The 25,590-nt window shown below is 37.5% G+C and overlaps 2 protein-coding genes across 2 annotated transcripts in view; one reads left to right on the top strand and one right to left on the bottom strand.

The window, feature by feature from the left end:
- Positions 1 to 25,170, bottom strand: part of LOC123752787 (uncharacterized) — a 44,926-nt gene extending 19,756 nt beyond the window's left edge. Inside the window, exon 1 of the mRNA XM_069305238.1 lies at positions 25,135 to 25,170. Coding sequence (XP_069161339.1) covers positions 25,135 to 25,146 — 12 coding nt within the window. The 5' untranslated portion in view covers positions 25,147 to 25,170. The remainder of the gene's footprint in view (positions 1 to 25,134) is intronic.
- On the top strand, positions 2,717 to 3,403 carry LOC123752789 (uncharacterized). The gene is made up of 2 exons (XM_045734811.2): positions 2,717 to 2,753; positions 2,930 to 3,403. Exons 1-2 carry the CDS (start codon positions 2,742 to 2,744, stop codon positions 3,308 to 3,310), a joined length of 393 nt encoding a protein of 130 aa, XP_045590767.1. The 5' UTR covers positions 2,717 to 2,741; the 3' UTR covers positions 3,311 to 3,403.
- Positions 25,171 to 25,590: the final 420 nt, after the last annotated feature.

The raw sequence follows: 25,590 nt of genomic DNA, 5'->3' as shown, positions 1-25,590 counted from the left end.
ATCTGTTATGATTTTATTAATTCCGCTAGAATTTACCTACTTGAAATTATCTGTTTGATTAGGGACCTGCCCGAAATGTTGCGTGTACTAGTGGTTTTACATGATTGTAAATACCATGTTATGTATTCTCACAAACCCAATGTACCATCTTGTTTATACATAAATAAATATATAAGTAGCACGGGCTATGGTTAGCAAGTAGAGGTACTTACCTAGCACAGGAGCGGGGCAAGTAGCACGGGCTATGGTATTTAATATGTTTTACTTTTCGTTAAGACAATGCACTGTTTACGATTCCTTGTTAATCTTAGCAAGTACTGCATACTTGGTATATAAAGGGATAGTTTACCTTGGTAAATATTTCCATACTGAAATATGATTAGTGGTTGGCAAGTAATCTCATGTTGTAGCTTTAGTACTTCCCTCGGTTTAAAAGTCTTAAACCTAACTTTATTCCAACATGTGCAAGACTTTTCAAGTAATATAGTGTTAGGCAAATGTAAGTATTATAGCGAATTTGGTAATACAATTTAATAAGATTTACTGACTGCATTAAAAAAAATTTTTTATTAATTCCAGGTTTTACTGTTTCTTTGAATTACTTTTCAAGTAATTAAAATTTAATTGTAAATATTTTTTAATTAATTTGAATTAATTAACAAAAAATAAATTACTAATTTTATTAGGTAATTTATAATCGTTTAAATTACCAATCAAGCTGTCAGTTCACTCAATGTGAGCTTTAATATACCAATGTGCTTTAATATACTTTCTAGTCTCTCTCATCTCATTTTTTTCTTTCTTGCAATGTATCTGTCATGATTTTATTAATTCCGCTAGAATTTACCTACTTAAAATTATCTGTTAGAGTAGGAACCTGCCCGAAATGTTCCGTGTACTATTGGCTTTACATGATTGTAAATACCATGTTATGTATTCTCACAAACCCAATGTACCTTCTTGTTTATAGGTAAATAAATATATAAGTAGCACGGGCTATGGTTAGCAAGTAGAGGACTTACCTGGCACAAGAGCGGGGCAAGTAGCACGGGCTATGGCGAGCCCGTTGTGGACTTACCTGGCACAGGAGCGGGTCTGTAACTTATCCAAACAATGATTGTTGTTTGTGGTTTTAGATTCAGCTACTCAGAACAAAAGTTCCAAGAAGCACGGGCTTTGGTGAGGCCATAGTGGAATTACCTGGCACAGGAGCGGTGCTGCGAAAAAACAATCATGGTTGTAGCTGCTTTTATAGCGTGAAGTCAGGTGTCTTAGGGAGATGTGTATACATTGGGTAATAACTTCTTTGTTACATAATCGCTCACCACATCAGGTAACCACTGCCCTCAGGAGATGCTGTTAATAATTTAAAGAAAACATAAATACTGCTATATGTACATAGTTTAATATCCGTTATAAAAACATATTACAGTTATTTACAAACTACTGAGGTAGTCGATGAGATTGAATTTGGGGTCTCTATTCATGCGATGTAATTACATCGCATACAATTTATATTATTATTGTATTATTTTATACACATTTCAAACTTTATATATGCAGAGAACCTTGTAATGAACAAATCCACAAGGTCCGTGACGAGGATTCTAACCTACGTCCGAGATCATCCCAGACGCTGCCTTAATCGATTGAGCTACGACATGGTCAAAAAGAGTTGAAACCGAAGTTCTACTGAACTTAGTGGATCCTGTAGCCTCTCGGAGACACAAAACAGGGTTGGCGTTTTTCTACGCCAACATATTGCTAGCTTTCTCAATATGTATGTAGTTGATGAGAGTAGATAATCTCCAGAAACATTCGGGAGCTCACAAAAGTTTATAAATTTCATATTATGAACAATAAATAGAGATATATAGATAAATTCAATTTAATATAATTAATTATTGATTTTTAAATCAATATTAATTATTGATTAATATAATTAATATATAATTTTATTACTTATAAAAATTTATATTTAATTTTTAATTATAAAAAATGAATCATTAATTTAATTAACTAAATTAATTAATAACATTTTAATTTATAAATTGCCTAATAAAATTAGTATTTTTTTTTTTATTTAATTCAAATTAATAAAAAATATTTACAATTAAATTTTAATTACTTGAAAAGTAATTCAAAGAAGCAGTAAAACCTGGAATTAATAAAAAAAAATATTTTAATGCAGTCAGTAAATTTTATTAAAGTGTATTACCAAATTCGCAATAATACTTACATTTGCCTAACACTATATTACTTGAAAAGTCTAGCACATGTTGGAATAGTTAGGTTTAAGACTTTTAAACCGAGGGAAGTACTAAAGCTACAACATGAGATTACTTGCCAACCACTAATCATATTTCAGTATGGAAATATTTACCAAGGTAAACTATCCCTTTATATACCAAGTATGCAGTACTTGCTAAGATTAACAAGGAATCGTAAACAGTGCATTGCCTTAACGAAAAGTAAAACATATTAAATATTTAACATTTAACTAGGGTTTTATATTTGTTAACCTAAAGGAAAATCTTATAATATAATATGTAATTGATTATATATGGAAAAAAATAATAAAATAAATAGATAAGAAACATATTAATTACAGCTTTCTCAGTGGAACGTCACTATAACATTGAGATACGATTCAAGGACTCAAGACTCCGGTATAAAAGCCCGGCATCACTGCTGCAAGACACACTCGCTCAGCTGTGGCCACAGCTAACCAACGTTCAGCCATGAAGCTCTTGGTAAGTTGCACTAACAATCGGACTCTCTGATATTGGTTAATATTTAATGTAATGTATTACATAAAATATCAAGGAAAGTAGTAGTCTTTTCGAAGAATATTTAATTTACGCGAATGAAAATATAGTACTTTACTGCTAAATATTATATGACTGTACGTGTGATTTTTCATATATAGGTGCTTGTGATCCTGGTGGCTGCCGCTTGCGCTTCAAAAATTGAGAAGCGAGATGCAGAGCCCAGTTACGTGACGAGCAATTACGCTAGTGCTTACCCAGCATACAGTCACCGTTACCACAATGGAAAGAGGTCTGCCGAGCCAGAGCCTGAGCCATCATACCCAATTTATTCCTCCGGCCTTCGACATGGTTATGATCGTCATTACTACAAGAGGTCTGCCGAACCAAAGCCTGAACCATCGTATCCTCTCTACTTCGCTCCCCGTCATGGTTATCGCCGCCATTTCTACAAGAGGTCTGCAGATCCTGAACCATCCTACTCAGTCTTCTCTAATTATGGTTACCGGCCACTAAACCATTATAGTCACCACTATTACTAGATTTCTGCTGACCTAAATGACACCATCTCTACTTACATTTAGGTCTATGGGAAATCAAACTATATGGTAAACCATCTCAACAATAATTTTCATACTACGAGGCCTACATGACAAACAATTGCAAAGATCACACTCATCGCCAGGATTACTATCATTATGACATCAATGAGCTGATATATGCATTAAATTATTCAACAAGTTTAATGTTATTTTGTTGAGTGTTCTGTTGTACAGCAAAGAAATAAATCTATATAGTAATTGTTAAGTTTATTATTAATTATCATTTGCATCATTAATATCATAGTGGTATCATAACGATGAAAACGATTCAAGGTGTTTCCGGCTGTTTGACATGGTTAAGATGTTTAATGTTGATATGGTTAATATATATGGAAGAATATATTAACTTTCATCAATAATATTGATGCAAAAAGATATATGTAACTAATCAATTTTTATAGAGAAAATACTTGTATATATTGCGATTTGGTACTGAACCTATGAAACGATTTCCGTGGAAATTGTGTGCTTGCTTTAGGAGGCATGCGATGTATAGACGTATATTTTAAATACACACTACATGTCTAATAACATTTTGACAAAAACAAAATTCTATATAACCGTTTCCTATCAAATACAATACAGTAAGTTCAGATTGAGATGTCAGCATTTAAATATTTTTAATATTTAAATGTATTTATATTTAATAAAATTAAATATTTATATATAAATAAAATAAAAAAAATATATATTTTTTTATGTATACTCTATACAGACGTTAGCTGGATGGAATAGAGTTGGATGGGAAGGGGCCACGATTCGCCGAGCCAAAGCATCTATTTTAAATATTGTCGGTTCTTTCCTCTGATGCAAATAAGGGTAATATATGATAATATTTACTACGACTCGCATTAATGCAAGGTTAAAGTGATATTAGTTTATCAGTAGAGTATTCTGAGTGTTGATGAAATATATTTACTGACAATTTTAGACGAAAAAATTTATATCAGCCCACGAGGGCTAGTTCACTGTACTCACCTATTTGTGTTTGCGGGTGTTACGCTCTGGCTCTTTGGTACCGCCTGTCAACTGTCAATCAACTGGTGTACAGATTCCTGAGCCTACTGGGCTCTTTCATATCTACATTTGAAACTTTGTATGGAGTCAACCTCCACCACATCACTGCCTAATGCATTCCATCTGTTAACTACCCTGACACTGAAAATGTTGTTTCTAATGTCCCTGTGGCTCATTTGGGTACTCAGTTTCCACCTGTGTCCCCTTGTTTGTGTACCACCCGTGTTAAACAGTTTATCTTTATCTACCCGAATGGAGCCAGTTGGCCGAGCGGACAGCACGCTTTACACGTGATCCTGTGGCCCCGGGTTCGATCCCGGGCTTCGGCGAGAAACGATGGGCAGAGTTTCTTTCACCCTATGCCCCTGTTACATAGCAGTAAATAGGTACCTGGGAGTTAGTCAGCTGTCACGGGCTGCTTCCTGGGGGGTGGTGGCCTGGTTGAGGACCAGGCCGCGGGGACACTAAAGCCCCGAAATCAACTCAAGATAACCCTGTCAATTCCTTTGAGAATTTTGTATGAAGTGATCTTGTCTCCCCTTACTCTTCTGTTTTCCAGTGTCGTGAAGTTCATTTCACGCAGCTTTTCCTCGTAACTTATGCCTCTTAGTTCTGGGACTAGCCTAGAGGCATATCTCAGAACTTTTTCCAGCTTCGTCTTCTGCTTGACAAGGTACAAACTCCGTGCTAGGGCCGCATACTCCAGGATTGGTCATACATATAGGGTATAGAGAGTTCTGAATGATTCCTTACACAGGTTTCTGAAGGCAGTTCTGATGTTAGATAGTCTCGCTTACGTCGCAGATGTTATTCTCTTGATGTGGGCTTCAGGAGACTAGGTTTGGTGTAACATCAACTTCTAGATCTTTCTCTTTGTCCGTTTCATGAATGACTTTATCTCTCATTCAGTATCCTGTGTCTGACCTCCTGTTTCCACTGTATAGTTTTATGACCTTGCATTTACTCGAGGTGGAACTTTAGTAGACATTTGTTAGACCATTCATTCATTCTGTCTAGGTCATCTTGGAGCCTCATATTATCTTCCGCCGTCTTTTTCCTCTTCAAAAATTTTGCATCATCAGCAAACAATGAAAGGAATGAATCTTTTCCCTCTTGAAATTCATTTACATATATCAGGAACAGTGCCTAGCGCCACTCATGCTGTGAATAAACATGCTGCCACAATGACAACAAAAAGGAGGCATGGTCCGGGACCATACCTCGGGACACTAAGCCCCGAAATCAACTCAAGATAACCTCAAGATGCAGTATATAGCGTATAAATTAAAGAGAGGGAAAATGTGGATAATAGAATAAAAGAACATAATATCTATTGAATAATAAATAACTGTTCATATGAGTGTTAAAGGGAGTTTTATAACACATTAAGTATAGTTACTCAGAATTTGTCAGGATACGCACGAGAATAACAATAAAAACTATGTTTCAAGAATTGTAGGAAATTCAGGAGTTTGTATCAGGTGTGACCATCACGCCTCAACACGGAAGATTTCACTGACGCCTTTGAGATAAATTTAGCTCTGATGGCTTCGTGCCGCGGCTAATTTGTCAAACAGAATGTTTAATATTATTGTGCTTATTTGAGATGGTCTGTAGAGACTTGTCGGAGAGGTTAGGGGCGTGGTAAGCAAATGTTTCTGGAAGGATGGATGGATGGGTGTGATAATGTTTAGGATGGATGTGGTGAGGTGAGCAAGTCCACAAGGGCCGTGACGATGGTTCGAACCTACCTCCGAGAGAATCCCAGACGCTGCCGGACGGCAAGGAAGCGTCTGGAATCCTCTCAGACGAAGGTTAGAACCCTCGTCACGGCCCTTTTGGATTTGTTCATCTGATGGATCATGCTAGTGTGATTTCTGTGTGCGGTGGGGTGAGATTACGAGTGACACGAAAGTGGTGTTGGAATAGTGAGGATAATATTAGGTAATGTAAAGGGTGTGTTAATGTGAGAGAGTGGTGAGAAATTGACGAAATGTGTAGGATGAGTGAGACATTGGGTAGCCATAATATTGGTGGGGCGAAATAGCCTATGCAATGGGTTTAGTATTCACCTAGTTGTGCTTGCGGGGGTTGAGCTCTGCTCTTTCGGCCAGCCTTTCAACTGTCAATCAATCAACTGTTACTAACTACTAGGATTTTTCACACACACACTCACACCCAGGAAACAGCCCGTAACAGCTATCTAACTTCCAGTTATCTATTTACTGCCAGGTAACAGGGCCACCAGGGTGAAAGAAACTTTCCCCATTTCTTTCTGCCTGGTCCGGGAATCGAACCATGGCTACAGAATTACGAATCCTGCGCGCTGTCCGCTCAGCTACCAGACCCGGGTGAGTGTGTACTGTAGTGTGGGTGAAGTTATCTGTGGGACTGGTGTAATAAAGTGTCGATAAGGTGACTTCTGGGATAGATGTAATGTAGAGGGTGAGGTCAAGTATTGATGTGGAAAAATCAAATTAGTTATGAGTGGGCAAAAGCTGGCATTGATTAGGTGAGGGGGCAAATTGTGGGTTCTTGACCTTAACAAGCGGCATACTATGCAGAAGAATGTAATTTTGTTTTCGAAATTACATTGTAGCAATATTTTATATCAGCATATATCTACAACATAAACTGACAGAGGTGATTACACGGATGAAGATATGTCTTAAGTACTAATATTGGGGAAATGGGTTGTACAAGATATAGCGTGAGTTTGAAGGTAGGAAACAATGAGGATAAAACTAGGTACTTTTTGGTTTTACTTTTGAATAATGCCTCATAGGCCTAAATATAGGTATAGATGGTTGGACAATATTCATTAAGGATTGAGTTCCAAAGACTGGGTTCTTTTATTTGCATGGAATGTTTGCACAGATTTAGTTTGACTATTGGGATATGCAAGAGATATTTATTTCTGGTAAGGTGTTTAGGGGGTTCTGTTACACCTATCAAGTAACAGTTTTAGACCATGATTAGCAGTTAGGAGAAAGTATTTGTACGTGTAAACAGCACATGAGAATGTGTGGAGCGAATGTATGTTTATCATGTTAATGGACTTGAACAGAGGGGCTGTGTGTGTTGTCTTCAGAAAAAACACAAGAGCTTGTTATAGTTCTGATAGCAATTTTTAGCAGAGCGATGATGGAGTTGAAGTAATTTACAGTGGTTGAACACCATGCACAGATACCGTATGTAAGATAGGAAATGATTAGGGCATGGTATAATGAGAGTAGAGTATTGTTAAAACATCTTAACCATGTCAACCAACTAGTAACATACTGATTCGCTTTCAGCGTCATGTTCTCAAATCGATATTATTGATACAAATTGTAATTAATAATAGTACAAATGGTAATTAATAATAGATTTAAAGTCATTATATATAAATATTTCTTTACTGTACAACATGACACTCATCAAAACAACATTGATCATGTTGCAAGCATTAAAAATGTAGTTCAGGTCATTGATGTCATGATGATGGTGCGATCTTTGCAATTGTTTGTCATGAAGGCCTCATAGTGTGAAAATTATTGTTGAAAGGGTTTGGTTTCCCATAGGCCTAAATGTAGGTATAGATGGTGTCATTTGGATCAGCAGAAGTCTAGTAATGGTGGTTGCTATAAGTGTTTAGTGGCCGGTAACCGTAATTAGAGAAGACTGAGTAGGATGGTTCAGGATCTGCAGACCTCTTGTAGAAATGGCGGCCATAACGGTGACGGGGAGCGTAGTAGACCGGGTACAATGGTTCAGGCTCAGGTTCTGCAGATCTCATGTAGAAATGGCGGCCATAACCATGTCTTTGGCCGTAGGAATAAACTGGGTATGATGGTTCTGGCTCGGCAGACCTCTTTCCATTGTGGTAACGGTGAATGTATGCATGGTAAGCACTACCGTAATTGCTCGTCACGTAACTGGGCTCCGTTTCTCGCTTCTCAATCTCAGAAGCGCAAGTGGCAGCCACCAGAATCACAAACCCCCTATATATGAAAAATCACAAGAACAGTTATATAATATTAAGCAGAAAAGAACTGTATTTATATTCTTGTATATGAAATTTGCTGTTGTGTCAAAAATTGTAAAATTATATGCTCTTGTGTCAGAATTTGTAAAATTATATGCTATTGTGTCAGAAAAGTGTCATAGAAAGATTATATCTGAAACGTGTGGTTGTATATACACACTTGAAAATGTGTAATATTCGTTGAAAAAAACAAAAACAAAAAAAATCTACCATTCTATTTAGCCTGCAGTACTGAAACTTAGAACAATTGCAGCTCTTTTCATATACAACTAGTCGAAAATTATTGGTTGTTATTTCACAACTTTTAATAAACTAATCTAATGCCTCCTTAAAACATATATCTTCACTCGTGTAATCACCTCTGTCATTTTATATTATAGTTATATGATGATATAAAACATTTCTACTACGTAATTTTCAAAAAAAAATTGCACCCGTCTGTATAGTATGCCGCTCGTTAAGGTCGAGAACCCACAATTTATCCCTCACCTAAACAATGCCAGCTCTAGCCCTCTTATAACTAATTTGATCTCTCCCCATCACTACTTGACCTCACCCCCTACACTACACCTATCCCAGAAGTCACCTTGTCTATACTTTATAACACCAGTTCCACAGATAACTTCACCCACACTACACTACACCCATTGCATAGGCTATTTCACCCCACCAATAATATAGCTACCTCATATCTCACGCACCCCACACATTTTATCACTTTTTCATCAATCTCTCTCATTACCACACCTCACACATTACCTAATATTATCCACACTATACCAACATCACTTTTGGCTCACTCATAATCTCACGTCACCACATCCATCCTAAACATTAACACACCCATCCATCCATCCTTCCATAAACGTCTGCTCACCACACCCCAATCTCTCGGGCAAGGCTCTACAGACTATCTCAAATAAGCACAGTAAAATTAACCATGCTGTTTGACAAATTAGCTGTGGTTAGAAGGCATGTGAGCTAAATTTATCTCAAAGGCGTCAGTAAAATCTTCCGTGTCGAGGAGTGAAAGTGAGGCAGACTTGAGACAAACTCCTCTATTTCCTTCTTGAAAAATGGTTTTTATTTATAATTCTGACGCTATACTTATTGTGTTTTAAAACTCCCTTTAACACTCAAATGAACAGTTGTTATTATAATAAGAATTATAGGTGGTTTTGTCAGGGACAGGCAACCTGTTCATTTATACACAATAGGCATATATCGAGATCCCCCTAAAGGTCGAAGTTCTGACCTTCTCTGAGATGCAGCCCCACAACAATTGAATATCTCTAGTATACCTATTTATTTAACGAAACCTCAGTGCATGAATAAAGAAAATTTTCAATTATAGTCCTTCACAAACGGCACCATACTTCCATGGGATCCAGCAACACCAGGTGAGTCAGTGAATGTGGTCTCAGCTGGTACGATACCCTTATAATACATAGTGCCTTACCGGAACACTTAAAACAGTATACAGGTAATGCCTTACCCCAACTGAATGTTTGGAATAATTAAGGACTTATATCACAGAGAGTGAGAGATGGATTACTGACAGGCATTATGAGTTTAATGAAGTCAGATTGATGCTAAATGAAATGAGTGTTTGGAGAGATTTTGAGCGAGGATAGGGCCAGATTTTATTGATGCAGAGTGTGAACATAAATATTCTACGCCATATGATTAATTTATATTAAATTTGCTGTTATCTGCTTCATCATTCTAATTTTGTGATAGATAATGTCTTTACAATATATAATCCTTCTAATTCTTGTTAAATATCCCTATCTTGATGCCTAAATGTAATTTTTTATTTAGATTGCCAAACTCGTATTAAGTGCAGCCGGCATTGAAATGATTAGCTTAAATTGTTACCAATTCTTTCTGATTCTGATAATGCCAATGTCTACATGTTATTCATTTTGTGAAAATGTTTTATGTAATTAATAGCTGTGCTTTTTATGTAAAGTATCCAAATTATAAAAGTACTACTATATATGTAGTACTCAAATGATACTCAAACACCTGTAAATATAACTGATATCAACACGAACGTGGCAGATTTTGAAAGAGAAATTGATACTATGCCCATGCACTCAGCCCCGGGTCCAGACTCATGAAAATCAATATTTATAAAGAAATGCAAAGTGCCAGTAGCACAGGCACTCAGTATAGTGTGGAGGAAGAACTTGGACACAGGGGAAATACCAGAAGCGCTTAAAGCATCAGACATTTCCCCTCTACACAAGGGTGGTAGCAAAGCATTGGCAAAGAATTATAGACCAGTTGCACTAACGTCCCACATAGTAAAAGTATTTGAGAGAGTATTCAGGAGTCAGGTCACTAGACTGTGGAGGTCAGGTCACTAGACTGTGGAGGTCATTGGTTTCATGGAAACCAATGACCTCCACAATCCAGGCCAACATGGATTTAGAACAGGAAGATCATTCCTCTCACAGCTACTTGACCACTATGACAAAATCACTGAGGCATTAGAGGAAAAACATAATGCAGATGTCGTGTGCACAGATTTTGCAAAGGCATTCGACAAATGTGACCATGGAGTGATTGCACACAAAATGAGGTCAATTGGTATAACTGGTAAAATAGGACGCTGGATACTCAATTTCCTGTCGAACAAAACACAAAGAGTAACAGTCAATCAAGTAAAATCGAGTCCGAGCGCAGTTAAAAGCTCTGTACCTCAAGGTACAGTCCTTGCACCACTGCTGTTCCTTATTCTCATATCAGATATTGACAAAAACACAAGTCACAGCTTCGTGTCATCCTTTGCAGATGATACAAAAATTAGCATGAAAATTACCTCTGCTGAAGACATTGATAAACTACAAACAGATATTAACAAAGTTTTCGATTGGGCAGCAGAAAATAACATGATGTTTAACGGTGATAAATTCCAGGTACTCAGATACAGTAAAAATGAGGATCTGAAACATAATTCTGGGTACAAAACACAATCGAAATTGACCATAGTAGGAAACAGCGTGTCAAGGATTTGGGAATAATGATGTTCGACGACCTAACGTTTAGAGAGCATAACCAAGCAAGTATTGCGTCAGCCAGAAAAATGATAGGATGGATTACGAGAACCTTCAAGTCCAGAGATCCCATCACAATGGTTGTGCTCTTCAAATCACTTGTGTTGTCCCGTCTTGAGTACTGTTCAGTACTCACTTCCCCCTTCAGAGCAGGAGAGATTGCTGAAATTCTGTATTCTGTATTAAGAATTCTGGAATACAGAGATTCTGAAATTATCTGTACTAAGTTCTGCAATAGAACTTATTGCAGAAGGAGGAAAGAATCGAGGCAATTACAGAAGCACCATACTGTCCCCCGAGCTCAAAGCAGCAGCTAAAAGCCTTCCTGAGAACAAGGAGATAGTTGTCAGGAGAGGTGACAAGTCGCCAATATGTGTCATTCTTAAAAAAGACGAATATCTGGCGAAAATGAACCTCATACTCTCTGACCAAACTAAGTTCCAAAGGGTAACGAAGGACACTACAGCCGAATTGAAAGCAAAGGTCAACAAACTGATCGCAACTGTGAACGCCAAGAAATCCGGACTCCACCTGCCAAAGATCATTGGGGAATATAAAACTGGATATGCGTATGGAAATGTCAAGACACACAAGCCTGGAAACCCACTTCGGCCAATCATTAGCCAGATACCCACACCCACGTACAGACTGGCGAAGCGACTCAACGGCCTGCTGACTCCTTATGTTCCTTGCGCCTTCAGCCTGAAGTCTCCAATGGAATTTGTTGACTTACTGCGGGGCACACGGGCCACAGGGATAAGAGCCTCGTTGGACGTAGAATCGCTGTTTACCAACGTACCTGTGGACGAGACAATCGGGATGATAGCCGACAGAGTGTATCATGATCCAGCCTGTACTCCTCTTGACATACCCGAAAATATTCTAAGGAAACTACTCCAAGCTTGTACTAAAGAGGCACCCTTCTTGAGCCCGGATGGGCTCATGTATAAGCAAGTAGATGGGGTCGCCATGGGTTCTCTCCTAGGTGTCCTGTTTGCAAACTTCTACATGGGTACCATCGAGCAAAAACTCTCAGTCGACATGAACTTGAAACCGGCCATATACTGCAGGTATGTTGACGACATTTTTACACAGGTACCTGATGTCAGACATCTGCAGGAGCTGAAGGAGGCATTTGAGCAGAGTTCCGTGCTGCGTTTCACTTACGAGATGGAAAAGGATGGGAAGCTAACCTTTCTAGATGTAACAGTCATGGAAAAGAGCGGAGGTTTCCACACTGCAGTCTACACTAAGGAAACGAACATAGGAATGTGCCTAAATGCCAACAGCGACTGCCCAGACAGGTAGAAGAGGAGTGTTGTTAACGCATATGTCGACCATGCTCTAAGCCACAGCTCAGAATGGAAGCAAGTCGACGAAGAACTCTGTAGGGTAAGGCAGGTCCTAGTCAACAACGGCTTCTCCAATGGTTTCGTCGAAGACATCATAAGAAGGAAAGTGAAACGCCATGCAACCTCTGAAGAGACAACTAACACAACACCTATACCCCCTATTAGACTATTTTACAGGAACTTCTTTTCCACAGCTCATAAAACAGAGGAAAGGGTCCTGAAAGATATTGTTAATAGAAACGTTATCCCTACAGACAAAAATCAGAGGATACAACTGACGATTTACTATAAAACCAGAAAAACGGCCAGCCTACTCATGAGAAACTCTCCAGACACAAAGCAGAACGCTTTAAAAGAGACCAACGTCGTCTATGCCTTCAAATGCCCACTTGGGGACTGTAAGCTCCAAAAAACCCAGTATATAGGCAAGACAACAACATCTCTTTCTAGGCGTTTAACGATGCATAAACAACAGGGCTCCATTAAGGAACATATAATCTCTTCCCACAACCAAACCATCGCCAGAGAAATCCTAGTAAACAACACAGAAATCATCGATAGATACAGCGATAGCAGGCGGCTTGACGTTTGCGAGACACTACACATTAAGAAGTCAACACCAGCAATCAACAGCCAATTAATGCACAACTATATTCTACCCACCTCAAGACTCCGCTCCAATATAGAAGCATCAAGAAATATGGACCAATAGGCTTTCTACAATCACTTCCATTTCAATACCAATTGTTTCATGTTCTGTTTTGTGTTGATGAAATTAATACCCTATTAATGCCACCTCTTGTTCTGTCTTGTGTTGATGAAATTAATACCCTATTAATGCCACCTCACCCCATCCACCTCACTCAAATGTAGATATAAACAAAATCGGAGATGTGTAAGTTCTATTCAGTTGTGTATTTGTAAACTAAAGTCTTTGAAAATGTAATAAGTTTTACGAAACGCGCTCGTGTCGCGTCAGACTAGAAATAAAAATGAATTTTGGAGAATTGATTTTTGAATTACCTCCAACAGTGAAAAGAAATGTACGAAAGATTGAGAAAATTCGTGTTAGAATTATTAATCTTACTTTTTCGGTCATATTTAATAATATATGTCTACAGGAAAGACTGCTACCAAAATATACTAATATATATATATATATATATATATATATATATATATATATATATATATATATATATATATATATATATATATATATATATATATATATATATATATATATATATATATATATATATATATATATATATATATATATATATATATATATATTAATAGGGAAGGGAGTACCACCTCTGGCTGGAAGAAGGGGGACCCATAGCCTCGGAGGAAACCACACATAACGCATTGGAGGGAATGTAGGTCCCCTCCAATACAGTTTCTGTGTGCTTTTCTCCTACCACCCCCTTCTCTTTTTTTTTTTTTTTTTTTTTTTGCTTTATTGTGTATTTAAAGGCTACAAAACATACAAGACAAATGCGTAAAGGTTATGGATCTCTTGAAGCTCCTCCGCTTCCGGACAGGAACGGAGGACGCAGCAAGCATTTTCCCTATGGATCGCCACACTGAGACGCTGAAACAAAAAACTGGAAGCTCTTGGGTCTCTGGTGACGTCAATGAGCTTGGAACCTAATTCCTTGAGAAATCCCAAGGCACTCTTGCCCCAGGGGCCATGCGTCTGAGAACCTATGGGAACAAAGAGGTATTGACCTTCCAGTCGCCTGTACTTGAGTGATTTTGCTGTTTCCCTGTGGTTGGCCGCCCCACCTGCGTGATCAGCGATGGATTACTGACAGGCATTATGAGTTTAATGAAGTCAGATTGATGCTAAATGAAATGAGTGTTTGGAGAGATTTTGAGCGAGGATAGGGCCAGATTTTATTGATGCAGAGTGTGAACATAAATATTCTACGCCATATGATTAATTTATATTAAATTTGCTGTTATCTGCTTCATCATTCTAATTTTGTGATAGATAATGTCTTTACAATATATAATCCTTCTAATTCTTGTTAAATATCCCTATCTTGATGCCTAAATGTAATTTTTTATTTAGATTGCCAAACTCGTATTAAGTGCAGCCGGCATTGAAATGATTAGCTTAAATTGTTACCAATTCTTTCTGATTCTGATAATGCCAATGTCTACATGTTATTCATTTTGTGAAAATGTTTTATGTAATTAATAGCTGTGCTTTTTATGTAAAGTATCCAAATTATAAAAGTACTACTATATATGTAGTACTCAAATGATACTCAAACACCTGTAAATATAACTGATATCAACACGAACGTGGCAGATTTTGAAAGAGAAATTGATACTATGCCCATGCACTCAGCCCCGGGTCCAGACTCATGAAAATCAATATTTATAAAGAAATGCAAAGTGCCAGTAGCACAGGCACTCAGTATAGTGTGGAGGAAGAACTTGGACACAGGGGAAATACCAGAAGCGCTTAAAGCATCAGACATTTCCCCTCTACACAAGGGTGGTAGCAAAGCATTGGCAAAGAATTATAGACCAGTTGCACTAACGTCCCACATAGTAAAAGTATTTGAGAGAGTATTCAGGAGTCAGGTCACTAGACTGTGGAGGTCAGGTCACTAGACTGTGGAGGTCATTGGTTTCATGGAAACCAATGACCTCCACAATCCAGGCCAACATGGATTTAGAACAGGAAGATCATTCCTCTCACAGCTACTTGACCACTATGACAAAATCACTGAGGCATTAGAGGAAAAACATAATGCAGATGTCGTGTGCACAGATTTTGCAAAGGCATTCGACAAATGTGACCATGGAGTGATTGCACACAAAATGAGGTCAATTGGTATAACTGGTAAAATAGGACGCTGGATACTCAATTTCCTGTCGAACAAAACACAAAGAGTAACAGTCAATCAAGTAAAATCGAGTCCGAGCGCAGTTAAAAGCTCTGTACCTCAAGGTACAGTCCTTGCACCACTGCTGTTCCTTATTCTCATATCAGATATTGACAAAAACACAAGTCACAGCTTCGTGTCATCCTTTGCAGATGATACAAAAATTAGCATGAAAATTACCTCTGCTGAAGACATTGATAAACTACAAACAGATATTAACAAAGTTTTCGATTGGGCAGCAGAAAATAACATGATGTTTAACGGTGATAAATTCCAGGTACTCAGATACAGTAAAAATGAGGATCTGAAACATAATTCTGGGTACAAAACACAATCGAAATTGACCATAGTAGGAAACAGCGTGTCAAGGATTTGGGAATAATGATGTTCGACGACCTAACGTTTAGAGAGCATAACCAAGCAAGTATTGCGTCAGCCAGAAAAATGATAGGATGGATTACGAGAACCTTCAAGTCCAGAGATCCCATCACAATGGTTGTGCTCTTCAAATCACTTGTGTTGTCCCGTCTTGAGTACTGTTCAGTACTCACTTCCCCCTTCAGAGCAGGAGAGATTGCTGAAATTCTGTATTCTGTATTAAGAATTCTGGAATACAGAGATTCTGAAATTATCTGTACTAAGTTCTGCAATAGAACTTATTGCAGAAGGAGGAAAGAATCGAGGCAATTACAGAAGCACCATACTGTCCCCCGAGCTCAAAGCAGCAGCTAAAAGCCTTCCTGAGAACAAGGAGATAGTTGTCAGGAGAGGTGACAAGTCGCCAATATGTGTCATTCTTAAAAAAGACGAATATCTGGCGAAAATGAACCTCATACTCTCTGACCAAACTAAGTTCCAAAGGGTAACGAAGGACACTACAGCCGAATTGAAAGCAAAGGTCAACAAACTGATCGCAACTGTGAACGCCAAGAAATCCGGACTCCACCTGCCAAAGATCATTGGGGAATATAAAACTGGATATGCGTATGGAAATGTCAAGACACACAAGCCTGGAAACCCACTTCGGCCAATCATTAGCCAGATACCCACACCCACGTACAGACTGGCGAAGCGACTCAACGGCCTGCTGACTCCTTATGTTCCTTGCGCCTTCAGCCTGAAGTCTCCAATGGAATTTGTTGACTTACTGCGGGGCACACGGGCCACAGGGATAAGAGCCTCGTTGGACGTAGAATCGCTGTTTACCAACGTACCTGTGGACGAGACAATCGGGATGATAGCCGACAGAGTGTATCATGATCCAGCCTGTACTCCTCTTGACATACCCGAAAATATTCTAAGGAAACTACTCCAATCTTGTACTAAAGAGGCACCCTTCTTGAGCCCGGATGGGCTCATGTATAAGCAAGTAGATGGGGTCGCCATGGGTTCTCCCCTAGGTGTCCTGTTTGCAAACTTCTACATGGGTACCATCGAGCAAAAACTCTCAGTCGACATGAACTTGAAACCGGCCATATACTGCAGGTATGTTGACGACATTTTTACACAGGTACCTGATGTCAGACATCTGCAGGAGCTGAAGGAGGCATTTGAGCAGAGTTCCGTGCTGCGTTTCACTTACGAGATGGAAAAGGATGGGAAGCTAACCTTTCTAGATGTAACAGTCATGGAAAAGAGCGGAGGTTTCCACACTGCAGTCTACACTAAGGAAACGAACATAGGAATGTGCCTAAATGCCAACAGCGACTGCCCAGACAGGTAGAAGAGGAGTGTTGTTAACGCATATGTCGACCATGCTCTAAGCCACAGCTCAGAATGGAAGCAAGTCGACGAAGAACTCTGTAGGGTAAGGCAGGTCCTAGTCAACAACGGCTTCTCCAATGGTTTCGTCGAAGACATCATAAGAAGGAAAGTGAAACGCCATGCAACCTCTGAAGAGACAACTAACACAACACCTATACCCCCTATTAGACTATTTTACAGGAACTTCTTTTCCACAGCTCATAAAACAGAGGAAAGGGTCCTGAAAGATATTGTTAATAGAAACGTTATCCCTACAGACAAAAATCAGAGGATACAACTGACGATTTACTATAAAACCAGAAAAACGGCCAGCCTACTCATGAGAAACTCTCCAGACACAAAGCAGAACGCTTTAAAAGAGACCAACGTCGTCTATGCCTTCAAATGCCCACTTGGGGACTGTAAGCTCCAAAAAACCCAGTATATAGGCAAGACAACAACATCTCTTTCTAGGCGTTTAACGATGCATAAACAACAGGGCTCCATTAAGGAACATATAATCTCTTCCCACAACCAAACCATCGCCAGAGAAATCCTAGTAAACAACACAGAAATCATCGATAGATACAGCGATAGCAGGCGGCTTGACGTTTGCGAGACACTACACATTAAGAAGTCAACACCAGCAATCAACAGCCAATTAATGCACAACTATATTCTACCCACCTCAAGACTCCGCTCCAATATAGAAGCATCAAGAAATATGGACCAATAGGCTTTCTACAATCACTTCCATTTCAATACCAATTGTTTCGTGTTCTGTTTTGTGTTGATGAAATTAATACCCTATTAATGCCACCTCTTGTTCTGTCTTGTGTTGATGAAATTAATACCCTATTAATGCCACCTCACCCCATCCACCTCACTCAAATGTAGATATAAACAAAATCGGAGATGTGTAAGTTCTATTCAGTTGTGTATTTGTAAACTAAAGTCTTTGAAAATGTAATAAGTTTTACGAAACGCGCTCGTGTCGCGTCAGACTAGAAATAAAAATGAATTTTGGAGAATTGATTTTTGAATTACCTCCAACAGTGAAAAGAAATGTACGAAAGATTGAGAAAATTCGTGTTAGAATTATTAATCTTACTTTTTCGGTCATATTTAATAATATATGTCTACAGGAAAGACTGCTACCAAAATATACTAATATATATATATATATATATATATATATATATATATATATATATATATATATATATATATATATATATATATATATATATATATATATATATATTAATAGGGAAGGGAGTACCACCTCTGGCTGGAAGAAGGGGGACCCATAGCCTCGGAGGAAACCACACATAACGCATTGGAGGGAATGTAGGTCCCCTCCAATACAGTTTCTGTGTGCTTTTCTCCTACCACCCCCTTCTCTTTTTTTTTTTTTTTTTTTTTTGCTTTATTGTGTATTTAAAGGCTACAAAACATACAAGACAAATGCGTAAAGGTTATGGATCTCTTGAAGCTCCTCCGCTTCCGGACAGGAACGGAGGACGCAGCAAGCATTTTCCCTATGGATCGCCACACTGAGACGCTGAAACAAAAAACTGGAAGCTCTTGGGTCTCTGGTGACGTCAATGAGCTTGGAACCTAATTCCTTGAGAAATCCCAAGGCACTCTTGCCCCAGGGGCCATGCGTCTGAGAACCTATGGGAACAAAGAGGTATTGACCTTCCAGTCGCCTGTACTTGAGTGATTTTGCTGTTTCCCTGTGGTTGGCCGCCCCACCTGCGTGATCAGCTCCGAAGTGTACATAGGTGTCAGCCAAGGTGGATACACATGTGTAGTCCCACACCAACTGTCTACCATCCTTCCAGGAGTATATGGTGATGCCATCAGGGCGAAGTGCAGGGAAATCCAGGTTTTGGACACCTAGGATGCGAGGTTCTCTCTCCGCTGGGCACCTAGCTGAGACGAGGTTTCTCTTGATGATGTCATTGACCTCGTTGTGTCTTGCATGCCAGCTCTTTGTGCTTCCGCAATGCAACCCATGCAGTCCGTATTGGTCTGCTTCCACTCTATTGCAAATACACTTGTATTCAGTGTGAATTGGGGCACCAAGGCGGAGGGCCACTGCTACACGAAGCGATTCTGGATCTAGGCGTGTGCCCATTGCTGACATGGGTACTGCCAGGAGGAAGTCTCCTGCATGGGGGGGCACGCACTGCTCTGACACGGGCTTTCTCCTTGTCTGATGTTGCGACGCTGAGCATGGCATCAGCTACTTTTTCCACTACAGGGTAGTCCCAGCCGGATTGTTTATGTTGTTTTGTTGGCTCTATAATGGTTGCTGGGGCTGCAAGAACATCCCACTGATTTGAACATTCAGTGAAAGCAGGATCGTGTATTCCTGCTGAATCTCTCAGTATCAGTATCAATATATATATATATATATATATATATATATATATATATATATATATATATATATATATATATATATATATATATATATATATATATATATATATATATATATATATATATATATATATATATATATATATATAACTGAAAACTCACACCCCAGAAGTGACTCGAACCCATACTCCCAGAAGCAACGCAACTGGTATGTACAAGACGCCTTAATCCACTTGACCATCACGACCGGACATAATGAGGTGATAGCCGAGGCTATTTGAACCACCCCACCGCCGGCACTCGGATAGTTCAGATAGATGGTTCAAATAGCCTCGGCTATCACCTCATTATGTCCGGTCGTGATGGTCAAGTGGATTAAGGCGTCTTGTACATACCAGTTGCGTTGCTTCTGGGAGTATGGGTTCGAGTCACTTCTGGGGTGTGAGTTTTCAATTGCATATTGTCCTGGGGACCATTCAGGCTTGTTCGCATATATATATATATATATATATATATTTATATATATATATATATATATATATATATATATATATATATATATATATATATATATATATATATATATACAAATATATATATATATATATATATATATATATACATATATATATATATATATATATATATATATATATATATATATATATATATATATATATATATATATATATATATATATAAATATATATATATATATATATATATATTTATATATATATATATATATATATATATATATATACATATATATGTATATATATATATATATATATATATATATATATATATATATATATATATATATATTTATATATATATATATATATATATATATATATATATATATATATATATATATATATTTATATATATATATATATATATATATATAAATATATATATATATATATATATATATATATATATATATATATATATATATATATATATATATACATATATATATATATATATATATATATATATATATATATATATATATATATATATATATATATATATTTATATATATATATATATATATATATATATATATATATATATATATATATATACTTATATATTGTATATATATATATATATAAATATATATATATATATATATATATATATATATATATATATATATATATATATATATATATATGCAGAATAACCACATATGAAAAATAGAAAATGCTTAACGCGTTTTCGGCTAATTCGCCTTCATCAGAGCAAAGTAGAATGAAGATAAGTTTGCTGATCAGACCTTTATATCCGCCTGGGCAGATCACCTGACCACCAAAAATAAGTGGAGGAAAGGAATTATAAGAAAGAAGGTAACTGCAGAAGCAGTTTCTCTTTCCTCGCGTTTAAAACAGCATTCATATGCTATTCGTACAGCCCAGCAATCCAGTGCATTGTATTTACATTCCAGTTTATGTAATCATTCTATCGACTTCACAGGGGCAAAATGTATTGTTAAAAGTAAGGATTTTGTTGAACGAAACGTGATCGAGTCTGCTCTGATCAAACATTGTAACAACAGCCTTAATGTGAGCCCCGGTATGTACAAGTTGGATCCCTATTTAAGCCTCAATATAGCACGTCAAAACAATATAGCAATCATTTAAACACGTATGGCACTTGGAGATATTAAAAGGAGCTGCCTTGTATGGGCCAATAGGCCTTCTGCAGTTACCTTCTTTCTTATAATTCCTTTCCTCCACTTATTTTTGGTGGTCAGGTGATCTGCCCAGGCGGATATAAAGGTCTGATCAGCAAACTTATCTTCATTCTACTTTGCTCTGATGAAGGCGAATTAGCCGAAAACGCGTTAAGCATTTTCTATTTTTCATATGTGGTTATTCTGCATACTTGGATCAGTGTTTTTGTGATCATTGTTGCATATATATATATATATATATATATATATATATATATATATATATATATATATACATATATATATATATATATATATATATATATATATATATATATATATATATATATATATATATATATTTATATATTGCACAATAATATTAAACATTCTGTTTGACAAATTAGCTGCGGCACGAAGCCATCAGAGCTAAATTTATCTCAAAGGCGTGAGTGAAATCTTCCGTGTTGAGGCGTGATGGTCACACTTGATACAAACTCCTGAATTTCCTACAATTCTTGAAACATAGTTTTTATTGTTATTCTCATGCGTATCCTGACAAATTCTGAGTAACTATACTTAATGTGTTATAAAACTCCCTTTAACACTCATATGAACAGTTATTTATTATTCAATACTTATTATGTTCTTTTATTCTATTATCCACATTTTTCCTCTCTTTAATTTATACGCTATATACTGCATCTTGAGGTTATCTTGAGTTGATTTCGGGGCTTAGTGTCCCGAGGCATGGTCCCGGACCATGCCTCCTTTTTGTTGTCATTGTGGCAGCATGTTTACTCACAGCATGAGTGGCGCTAGGCACTGTTCCTGATATATGTAAATGAACTTCAAGAGGGAAAAGATTCATTCCTTTCATTGTTTGCTGATGATGCAAAAATTTTGAAGAGGAAAAAGACGGCGGAAGATAATATGAGGCTCCAAGATGACCTAGACAGATTGAATGAATGGTCTAACAAATGTCTACTAAAGTTCAACCTCGAGTAAATGCAAGGTCATGAAACTATACAGTGGAAACAGGAGGTCAGACACACGATACTGAATGAGAGATAAAGTCATTCATGAAACGGACAAAGAGAAAGATCTAGAAGTTGATGTTACACCAAACCTAGTCTCCTGAAGCCCACATCAAGAGAATAACATCTGCGACGTATGCGAGACTATCTAACATCAGAACTGCCTTCAGAAACCTGTGTAAGGAATCATTCAGAACTCTCTATACCCTATATGTATGACCAATCCTGGAGTATGCGGCCCCAGCATGGAGTCTGTACCTTGTCAAACAGAAGACGAAGCTGGAAAATGTTCTGAGATATGCAACTAGGCTAGTCCCAGAACTAAAAGGCATAAGTTACGAGGAAAAGCTGCAAGAAATGAACCTCACGACACTGGAAGACAGAAGAGTAAGGGGAGACAAGATCACTTCATACAAAATTCTTAAAGGAATTGACAGGGTTATCTTGAGTTGATTTCGGGGCTTTAGTGTCCCCGCGGTCTGGTCCTCAAACAGGCCGCCACCCCCCAGGAAGCAGCCCGTGACAGCTGACTAACTCCCAGGTACCTATTTGCTGCTATGTAACAGGGGCATAGGGTGAAAGAAACTCTGCCCATCGTTTCTCGCCGAAGCCCGGGATCGAAACCGGAGCCACAGGATCACGTGTTAAGCGTGCTGTCTGCTCGGCCAACTGGCTCCATTCGGGTAGATAAAGATAAACTGTTTAACACGGGTGGTACACGAACAAGGGGACATAGGTGGAAACTGAGTACCCAAATGAGCCAGCCACAGGGACATTAGAAACAACATTTTCAGTGTCAGGGTAGTTAACAGATGGAATGCATTAGGCAGTGATGTGGTGGAGGTTGACTCCATACAAAGTTTCAAATGCAGATATGAAAGAGCCCAGTAGGCTCAGGAATCTGTACACCAGTTGATTGACAGTTGAGAGGCGGTACCAAAGAGCCAGAGCGTAACCCCCGCAAACACAAATAGGTGAGTACAGTGAACTAGCCCTCGTGGGCTGATATAAATTTTTTCGTCTAAAATTGTCAGTAAATATATTTCATCAACACTCAGAATACTCTACTTATAAACTAATATCACTTTAACCTTGCATTAATGCGAGTCTTAGTAAAGATTATCATATATTACCCATATTTGCACCAGAGGAAAGAACCGACACTATTTATAAAATGGATGCTTTGGCTCGGCGAGTCGTGGCCCCTTCCCATCCAACTCTATTCCATCCAGCTAACGTCTGTATAGAGTATACATAAAAAAAATATATTTTTTATTTTATTTATATATAAATATTTAATGTATTTAAATATAAATACATTTAAATATTAAAAATATTTAAATGCTGACATCTCAATCCGAACTTACTGTATTGTATTTGATAGGAAACTGTTATATAGAATTTAGTTTTTGTCAAAATGTTATTAGACATGTAGTGTGTATTTAAAATATACGTCTATACATCGCATGCCTCCTAAAGCAAGCATACAATTTCCACGGAAATCGTTTCATAGGTTCAGTACCAAATCGCAATATATACAAGTATTTTCTCTATAAAATTAATTAATTACATACATCTTTTTTCATCAATATTATTGACGGAAGTTAATATATTCTTCCAGATATATTAACCATATCAACATTAAACATCTTAACCATCTCAACCAACCGGAAACACATTGAATCGTTTTCAGCGTTATGATACCACTATGATATTAATGATGCAAATGATAATTAATAATAAACTTAACAATTATTTACATAACACTCAACAAAATATCATTAAACTTGTTGAATAATTTAATGCATATTTCAGCTCATTGATTTCATAATGATAGTAATCCTGGCGATTAGTGTGATCTTTGCACATGTTTGTCATGTAGGCCTCGTAGTCTGAAAATTATTGTTGAGATAGTTTACCATATAGTTTGATTTCCCATAGACCTAAATGTAAGTAGAGATGGTGTCATTTAGGTCAGCAGAAATCTAGTAATAGTGGTGACTATAATGATTTAGTGGCAGGTAACCATAATTAGAGAAGACTGAGTAGGATGGTTCAGGATCTGCAGACCTCTTGTAGAAATGTCGGCGATAACCATGACGGGGAGCGTAGTAGAGAGGATACGATGGTTCAGGCTCTGGTTCGGCAGACCTCTTGTAGTAATGGTGGTCATAACTATGTCGAAGGCCGAAGGAATAAATTGGGTATGATGGTTCAGACTCTGGCTCGGCAGACCTCTTTCCATTGTGGTAACGGTGCCTGTATGCTGGGTAAGCACTACCGTAATTGCTCGTCACGTAACTGGGCTCCGCATCTCGCTTCTCAATCTCAAAAGCGCAAGCGGCAGCCGCCAGGATCACAAGCACCTAAATATGAAAAATCACACGTACAGTCATATAATATTTAGCAGTAAAGTACTATATTTTCATTCGCGTAAATAAAATATTCGTCGAAAAGACTACTACTTTTCTTGATATTTTATGTAATACATTACATTAAATATTAACAAATATCAGAGAGTCCGATTGTTAGTGCAACTTACCAAGAGCTTCATGGCTGAAAGTTGGTTAGCTGTGGCCACAGCTGAGTGAGTGTGTCTTGCAGCAGTGATGCCGGGCTTTTATACCGGAGAGTCTTGAGTCCTTGAATCGTAACTCAATGTTATAGTGACGTTCCACTGAGAAAGCTGTAATTATTATGTTTCTTATCTCTTTATTTTATTATTTTTTTCCATATATAATCAATTACATATTATATTATAAGATTTTCCTTTAGGTTAACAAATATAAAACCCTAGTTAAATATTAAATATTAAATATTTAATATGTTTTACTTTTCGTTAAGACAATGCACTGTTTACGATTCCTTGTTAATCTTAGCAAGTATTGCATACTTGGTATATACAGGGATAGGTTACCTTGGTAAATATTTCCATACTGAAATATGATTAGTGGTTGGCAAGTAATCTCATGTTGTAGCTTTAGTACTTCCCACGATT

The sequence above is a fragment of the Procambarus clarkii genome, chromosome 54, assembly GCF_040958095.1.
Source record: "Procambarus clarkii isolate CNS0578487 chromosome 54, FALCON_Pclarkii_2.0, whole genome shotgun sequence".
NCBI lineage: Eukaryota > Metazoa > Arthropoda > Malacostraca > Decapoda > Cambaridae > Procambarus > Procambarus clarkii.
This window is presented reverse-complemented; position numbering and strand designations above follow the sequence as displayed.